Source organism: Euphorbia lathyris, chromosome 1, assembly GCF_963576675.1.
Source record: "Euphorbia lathyris chromosome 1, ddEupLath1.1, whole genome shotgun sequence".
In the NCBI taxonomy this organism is placed as follows: Eukaryota; Viridiplantae; Streptophyta; class Magnoliopsida; order Malpighiales; family Euphorbiaceae; genus Euphorbia; species Euphorbia lathyris.
In genome coordinates, this window is record NC_088910.1 from 10,803,925 (window position 1) to 10,812,592 (window position 8,668).

Sequence of the window (8,668 nt, forward strand, 5' to 3'; positions counted from 1 at the left end):
ATGATTCGGGGTCGGCTAACATGAACCATCATATAAAACCGTGAAAATCAAGTCGTGTCAGCGACACAGATTCGCTCCCTCCACTCCGTCCTATCCACTACCATATTTTCCTCAATTCCCAATAAACTCATATCACTCTCGATCACCCTCCTCCAAGTTTGCTTAGGTCTTCCCCTACCCCTCACCACTACATCCCTTTGCCACTCTTCGGTTCTCCTAACCGGCGCATCAAACGCTCTACGTCTCACATGGCCAAATCACCTTAGTCGGTTTTCTCTCATTTTATTCTCAATAGATGTGACCCCTACTTTTGTCCTAATTATTTCATTACGCACCCGGTCCTTTCTCGTGTGATCACACATCCATCTCAACATACGCATCTCCGCCACCGACATCTTATGGATGTGGCAGTGTTTCACTGCCCAACACTCCATATAACTTGCTTACTCCAAATCATTTGCTCTTGTGAGTCACATGTTTTATGTGACGATAATAAAATTAAAAAATCATCATACTGTTAAAAAAACTGAATTTATACTGAAATTATGACAAAAAAAAATATATGATCATATATATATATATATATATATATATATATATATATATATATATATATATATATATATTTTGAACAGATGATCATATTATTTTAATTATATTTAAAGTTTTCTTCACATTACAAAAATATTAATTGGGCTTGACAATCCATTCTAAGCCCATAATAAACCCACTGGGCTTGGTTATCTTATCCCGAAAAGCCCATAATCCACTAATCTGCGCTGTTGTGTGTCCCTGTCATCAGTCTTCTGGAAGAAAATTCTCAATCCAGAGTTCTTCTTTTATACTGCAGCTTTTCAAGATCCAGTTCCATGATTTCCATTTGAATGACTGCAAACGGTTTCTCCAACCGACGGGCTTTATCAACAAGGTAAACCGTCATTTTCTTCACCTTTCGTTTTCTATCCTATCTATGTCTCGATCTTTTCTTTTCGCAATTTAATCAGTGAAAGCTTCAAGCAGTGTGTGTATGATCTGTTCTTTCGGATACCTTTTCTGTATTATCCGTTTTCTTCTTAGCGCTAGAAATCGGTTTTTTTTTCTGTAAGGATTGAACTGCGGGGCTGGGCTGCTTGATTTTCATTTTGAGATCGGAATGATCTGAAACTTGGATAGGATTGAATACTTTCTTTTCTTTCGGTATTGAATGTAGCTAAATCGTACTGATTGTGAAGAATTATGGGAGTGTAGGCCGTTTTAAGCCTTTTCGTTTACTTTCTTGGTAGCTGTACAGTGTATGGATAAGAAGATTTTAATTATTAGCTGTTCATCAAATGCAATCTGTTGCTTTTAATGGCAGAGTTTTTATTTTTTGTGCTAATGAAGGAGCAAGTTAATTGATACAATAAAATAGGTTGAAGAATAAGTTCAGTCAAGTTGAGGGGGTTTATGTTATGGTTTTGCTTTACTATGGCGAAACAGAAAGAATTTGATCGTTAAAGGAATGCACGTGATTGGAGTTATCTTAGAGATAATTGTCAAAATTAACAAGATGGAGGGTATCTTTTAGACAGGTGATAAATGAATCATGAATGTTAAATGAGAAAGATGTGTAGGGGAATCTTTACCTTTTATTCTCTTCTTCATCATCTTCTTTGTCTGCCCCTATATGTCTATTTCAGAAAAAGAACGGTGTATGATTTTAGTCAATGTGAATAAAGGCACTTGAACTATGAACATAGTTATGTTGTTCAGCTGCTGCTTTTTTGAAATGTTTAACGAGCTCTAAGGTTTCAACGTTTTTGTTGTTTTTAATTTTAGATGGTAGATCGATACTGGATTGGTTTCTGTCTTGTGCTTTCATGTCTTCTTCAAGTTTTGGATGCCAGTGCTGGTGATGCCGACCCAGTTTACAGGTAACTTTTGACTCCCCAATCTTTATAGTTTAAAATTGGTGTTATAGCATTAGAGAGTCATTACTCCAAATCATTTGCTGAGCTTCTCATTTGTAGTATGTATTCAAGGTTTTGCATCGGTGCTCTTGTGAGCCATTTGCAGGTGAAAGATCTATGTTTAGTTGGCACTTGCTTATTGCTTAGGCATTCAGCAATGATATTCATCATTATTAATTTGTTATTTGCTTCTAGTTGATCTTGAAGGATTCAGCCAAATGCCATGTTGTTTCACTCGTTAAAGGTTTCAGTCAAAATTTTACCTGAATAAATGTTGGTCAAAACTGATGATCAAGTCTTTTCTTTATAAACAGAATTGTATAAATGCACAGGAAAATGTATTTACTAAAAGTAAATCAAAACTACTTGTTAAGGAAAGGTGAGTTTTCACCGGGTATAGGTTATCCCAATGCATAGGATAGTTAAAATCGATATTGTTCTTTTGGATGATATTCTAGTTTGCTTTAATGGATGCTATGGTTAATTAGCATAGCATCTTGTTTCCTAGACATGCATGGTATCTTAGTTTGGACATTTAAAGAGAAGGAATCTGTAATTGTAGATGTCTTGTTCAATATATGACTCTAGGCATTCATTACCTCCATACTTTCAATACCAGTATGATTTTTGAAGTGGTCACAGCTAGCTAGTTCTCATGTTTTTAAAAACCGAGACTACTTTAAAACAGTATTCTACTTATTTGTTTCTGAATTTTACCACAGCCACATTGTTAATTAATTAAGGTTATATAAGGGAATCGATTTGACCAATTACAGCCTATTTTGTACTTTCATATGGCTTTGATCTATCTTATTATGCATCAATCTGGATCTCTTCCTACTTCCTACTATCTATTTAAAAAGGGCGGTCGGGTGCACTACGCTTCCCCGCTTAAGCGAGGGTCCGGGGAGGGATCCCACCACAAGGGTGTACTGGGGCAAGCCTTCCCCTGCCAATTTTTTGGCAAGAGGCCGCTCCTAAGATTCGAACCCGTGACCTCTCAGTCACACGAAGAGTTAACTGTTCTTTATTATCTGGCAATTTGCAATCAACTATATTGGCCTGGGGTAGATGACACTTGTAATTTTGTTCTGGAATTAGGGCCTGCATGGGACAATGTGAAAAAACTGGATGTGTCGGAACAAAGTGTTTTCCCCACTGCAAATTTTCCTCTGATGGTGTCTCAATTGATGGTCCATGGTACATGCAAGAACCTCTTTACTTGCAATGGAAACACTGGGATTGCCAAGGTGATTGCCGTTACCAGTGCATGCTTGATAGAGAAAAAGAAAGAGAAGCATCTGGTCATGGCCCTGTCAAGTACCATGGTAAATGGCCCTTTAAGCGTGTATATGGAATTCAGGTTCGGTTTTCAATATGTTTATCCTCAGCAGTGATCTCTTTATAAAATTGATTTAGATGTTAGTTTTTTTTATATTCTGCCTCTTGACTCATTGTTTTGTTTGCAGGAGCCCGTCTCTGTAGCTTTCTCTGCCCTCAACCTTGCAATGCATTTTCATGGCTGGCTGTCATTTTTCATTCTTTTGTACTATAAGTTGCCTCTAACACAAGATAGGAAGGCATACTACGAATATGCTGGTCTATGGCACATCTATGGGCTCTTATCAATGAATTCCTGGTTCTGGAGTGCTGTTTTTCACAGTCGGTAAGCTTCTTTCTTTTTTGTAGCTATATGATCGGTTGCTACTGTGTTTATCTGTTGGGAATTTTTTTCTTCCATATTTGAATATGAAGTTTTTAGTTTTTTTTTTCTTTCATAATGCGTCTAGAATCTAGATGGTACCTCTACTTCAAAACCTTTGTATACAAGTATATTTTTGCTGGGTTCTGTAGAAATACCATACGAATATGTCATTTAATGAATTCTGTACTCTTTAGCACTTTATTTTGTATATATGTTCATTTAGATATAGTTATATTATATACAAGTCTTAAAGATTTTAAAATATCTTTCTAATAATCACTATTTCTAATAATTAAAATAATTAGATTAGTATAATATAAGAATTAAGAAAGTTTTGTGAAGAATATCATGGATGATAGAAAAATGAGTGGCAAAAGGAAAATAAGACAGAAAGGTTGTCATTCTAAGTGGTCCAGCCCTTTACACACTAAGGAGGGTCCAAAAAAAAAAAAGTCTCCTAACAAAAGGAGAAAAAATTTCCAAGAGATAACCTATCGATATTTAACCTATCAACTTCAAATATTGAACATAAAAAGAGAATTTCTTTTTATTTTATTCCGAAATGATTTGTTTTAATCTACGAGATGGGATTATTATTTGGATTTCTTACTTGTTTTGTTACTGGATTTAGTGAATTTGCATAGATTATTTACTTATTTATTTATTTATTTAATTCAAGAAATGGTTGCAGTCATGTGTGTTACATTTAAGACCCTACCCTTATTTATGTTCAGATTGGCAAGGCCATCACACAAAGTCGATTCCAGTCGTAGGGATTTGCTTTAGATGTGATTTTATCACTTTCTATAAACACTGATTTAATTTCCCGAGACTTCTACAATTGTATCGCATAAGGGCCCCGTTCTGCAGCATATCATCACGTATATGTAAATTGTTAACGTATTTCGGGTTTTCAAGTGTTTTATCCTGCTTGTGCTTTAACTGCAGAGATGTGGACTTGACAGAGAAACTGGACTACTCTTCTGCCGTGGCATTACTCGGTTACTCGCTCCTTCTGGCAATACTACGAAGCTTCAATGTAAGGGTTGAAGCAGCAAGGGTTATGGTTGCTGCTCCATTGCTTGCATTTGTAACTACTCATATATTGTTCATCAACTTCTACGAGCTAGACTACGGTATGTCATGAACGCTCTTCTAGTTCTTAAAGATCACCAAGTTCTTTTGCGCCTCTCTGTATTTCACATCAAGCTGAAACGATAACAAATATCTACAGGGTGGAACATGAAAGTTTGTGTTGTCATGGCGGTGGCTCAGCTTCTCATTTGGGCGATTTGGGCTGGCATCACCCGCCATCCTTCTCGCTGGAAGTTGTGGGTCGTGGTTGTAGGAGGCGGTCTCGCAATGCTCTTAGAAATCTACGACTTCCCTCCGTACAAAGGATTCGTTGATGCTCACGCTCTCTGGCACGCAACCACTATCCCTCTTACCTACATTTGGTGGAGTTTCATCCGGGACGATGCTGAATTCCGAACCACAAACCTTCTCAAAAAGGCGAAGTAGCAACTGAAAAATCCATTTGTGGAATTGTATGATCTGTTGTTAAATCAAGAGAAAGGAAGTAAGTTTGGTAGATTTATAGATTTCCATAGTGTTCTTTTTTTTTTTTGCTGCAGCTTTTTCCTATGCATCTCAAAGGAACCTGAGTTGCCTAGTTTGATGTTCAATATTTGGATGGAAGTTTTTTCTGATTAATATGACCTGAAATTATTCAATAGAGTCGTCAATTTCTAACATGACAACGCGATCTACGCAGATAATCTGCTGTACCGGAGCGACTATTATTTTCGTGTCATTTATATATGCTGATTAATTGTTGGCTACTGATATATATTTTTCTATTTTTATGATGTTCTGTTTTTGGGGAATAGTATAAAGGGTTTTTTTCTTTTTTGATTTGACCCATTATGAGTCTCTGTGGAATTTATAAAATAAAAATCTGCACAAGTGTTGTTGGCCAACCTGTCTGCCACTTATTAGTTTTGTACATTCTGTAAAAAGAATCAATGCATAAATTTTAATATAACAATATGCTATTTTTATAATTTTTATGGGATAGTCAAAATCTATTTTATTCTTAATGTATAAAATTACATCATTAAAAAAATGATAAGTTTGGATTTAAAAAAAAAAAAATTGTCCAACAACGGTAGAACATGAGATATTTCCTTTTATTTTCTTATATATGCGCGATTTGTTATTGATGAATTATAACATCGAAAAATATAAAAAATATAAACACAAATTTAAAAATACTAAAAAAGAATTAAAAGAAACAAAGCTAGAATTAAAACAAACAAAAACAGAGCTAATCCACATTACAGATGAATTAAAAGAATTAAAGGAAGAAGTAAGAGTCTTAAGAACAATGGTTAAAGAAGTAAAAAGGAAAACTATTCACATCAGTAACAGTAGTAGTGATAGTTCAGATAGTTCAGATACTCAAAGTGAAAATAAACTAAAAATCATTGGGTATATAGAAGAAGAAAATAAAGATGAAACAAAATTAATAGAAGAAAATCATCAAATAATGAAAGCATTAGAACAAATGAAGAACATTAATGCAATAATAGAAGAAGAACCAGAAAGTGATATAGAAAACAACGAATACAACAACAAATACACTAGGTATGAAGAATCAGATATAGGATCAGAAAATATAGTAAACGAAGATGCCGATAATTATCCAGAAGAAGAAATGATAGACCCCAATTTAGACGTAGTAACTAAAAGAGTACCTACGATTCCACAACATATACCTATAGGCCAACAAGGAGACTTTAAAGAATTTATAGGATCTATGTCTCAAGGATTAAATCCAAATGGATATTTTTTAGACTTAGATAATGTCTATGATGAACAAGAAATAAGTAGACGAATAAATGATTGGAATTTAGGAATGTACATAGCCTTAATGAATTCATCTCACACTGAAAATTTAGACTATATGTATGACCTAATATCTAAAACAATGATAGGAAAAGTAGGATTTTGGATGGAATCAATAACTCATCAGTTAAGACCACAAATAGAAGCTTGTGCTCATGATTGGAAATCAATGTTATTATTATTCGATATGGTATTAAAAAGAGAATTTTTAGGAGAAAGATGGTTAGTGGCTAGAGAAACAGTATTTGCTGAAAGAAAAGCTGAAATAATAATGAATTTGAATAACATGAAATGTTGTAAAATTAGTAAATTACCAGAATATACTATCAGTTTTACTAAGTTCTTTTATGAAGCTAGGTTTTTACCACAAGAAGGATTGATATACCAACAACTATATTATGACCACTTACCAAACCCATACAACGTAGAAGTTTCAAAAGAATATACTCAATTAGAACCAAAAGAAAATACATTAGGAGAAAGAATTAGAGTACTACGAGCTTATCTTATGCGAAAATGTGAAGAATATAGAGTTCAACAAAAGGTTAAATAAAACTGATAGTATATTCTGGTAATTTACTAATTTTACAACATTTCATGTTATTCAAATTCATTATTATTTCAGCTTTTCTTTCAGCAAATACTGTTTCTCTAGCCACTAACCATCTTTCTCCTAAAAATTCTCTTTTTAATACCATATCGAATAATAATAACATTGATTTCCAATCATGAGCACAAGCTTCTATATGTGGACCGTTTTTTCTGATGTGTATAATGTGTGCAGGATCGCTCTTATGACCCTAAAAAGGGTAGGAAGACAAACGACTGCTGAAGTAAACATTGTTAAATGAAATTTAACATCCATAATATATTAAACCTTTAAGTGTAACTAATGATAACAAATTAATTTAATTAGAACAAGAGTTATAGAGGAACTCTAGTATACCTTTCAAAGCAATCCTCAGTGGAGACTTCTGAACTCTGCCTGACACCCTCTCATCATCATCATGGGTTATGGCTGTGTTCCAGCATCTCTACACACCTCTTGGATTCGTCTGAAGGCTAACTATTGTTGCTTTATAACTCTGGATCTTTTTAAACTAATATGCTATACGGAAGTTAAACTTAAGTAGTTAACAACTATGGATGCTAAAAGGGGAAGTTTAGAAAGCCATGGATATAGAGAGAAAGAAAGCTTTTATTGCTCAAAGCAAGTTATATCTCATACATCATATGTCTTCTCCTTATATAGGTAGAAGATCAAAGGTGAAATTACCAAAAAGGAGATTACATCATCACAAAAGTTAAAAGTACAAACTTTTAGGTTACACGTGTCGAATGCTTCTTATTTTGCTCTTCCACCTCAAGCTTTACATCTTGCCACTAATCTCTAATGTTTCCACCTCATGCTTCTTCTTTGGACACATGTCTCTTCATATCTTCATGTCTTGCCACGTGTTGATCTTATTGCCACCTTTTCTTTAGGTATTGACACCTCGTTCTTATATTTCTTATTTTTCTTATCCATTTTTATCTCATTTTCTAAATAAATGGATCCTCCTCTTTTCTTGGATGGGCTTCTTCTTTGGGCCTTATGGATTCAATATTCATGGGCTCAGGTCTTATGGGCTCAATTCTAATTAAACATGATTTTCTTGGGCCATATATAGATTCATAATGGGCTAATGTATCTGAACTATGTTTATATTTCTTATCCATCAATTTCGTATGCATTTCTATCAAAATTTGTTGACTCGTTTCATCACCCATTTCCATTAAATAGTTGATAGTTATCATTTTTTCAACTTCTCCATGATTCGATCTGGCTATTATAGCCACCTTTTTATTTCTAATATAGTCTTCGAGTCTACATTTGATCGTATGGATTCCATGTGCTCGTTTTTCTCCTAACCAAGATTTAAAATTTTCTAATTTGCATGGAATGTCCCATTGATGGTCGGAATTATCTACATCAATCTTAGTGTTTCTACCAGTCTTAAAAATCTGAGCAATTATTATCGGTTTCCCTTCTAAGTCCATAGCAGCATCAAAAATTTGAACACAAAATATTCCTCTTCCAAATCTTAATCCAAGTTCGTCAATGGAT

General features: G+C 34.3%; 1 protein-coding gene across 3 annotated transcripts; it reads left to right on the forward strand.

Annotated features, from left to right (window-relative positions):
• The first annotated feature begins 771 nt into the window (after positions 1-771).
• On the forward strand, positions 772-5,408 carry LOC136221636 (uncharacterized). 3 transcript variants are annotated; one of them, XM_066009038.1, is made up of 6 exons: positions 772-928; positions 1,819-1,913; positions 3,051-3,312; positions 3,419-3,615; positions 4,603-4,790; positions 4,889-5,408. In XM_066009038.1, the coding sequence occupies exons 2-6, from the start codon at positions 1,819-1,821 to the stop codon at positions 5,173-5,175; spliced, it is 1,029 nt and encodes a 342-aa protein (XP_065865110.1). In that variant the 5' UTR covers positions 772-928; the 3' UTR covers positions 5,176-5,408. The 3 variants fall into 3 exon arrangements, with proteins under 3 accessions (XP_065865110.1, XP_065865118.1, XP_065865125.1); XM_066009046.1 differs by lacking the exon at positions 772-928 and adding an exon at positions 1,052-1,571; XM_066009053.1 differs by lacking the exons at positions 772-928; positions 1,819-1,913 and having other exon boundaries at positions 3,052-3,328.
• The last annotated feature ends 3,260 nt before the right edge of the window (positions 5,409-8,668 follow it).

Coding starts and splice junctions, on each gene's coding strand:
- LOC136221636 (XM_066009038.1), top strand. CDS start 1,819: ATGGTAGATCGATACTGGATTGGTTTCTGTCTTGTGCTTTCATGTCTT. Junction 3,616..4,602: donor AGTGCTGTTTTTCACAGTCG/GTAAGCTTCTTT, acceptor CTTTAACTGCAG/AGATGTGGACTTGACAGAGA. Junction 4,791..4,888: donor CTTCTACGAGCTAGACTACG/GTATGTCATGAA, acceptor AAATATCTACAG/GGTGGAACATGAAAGTTTGT.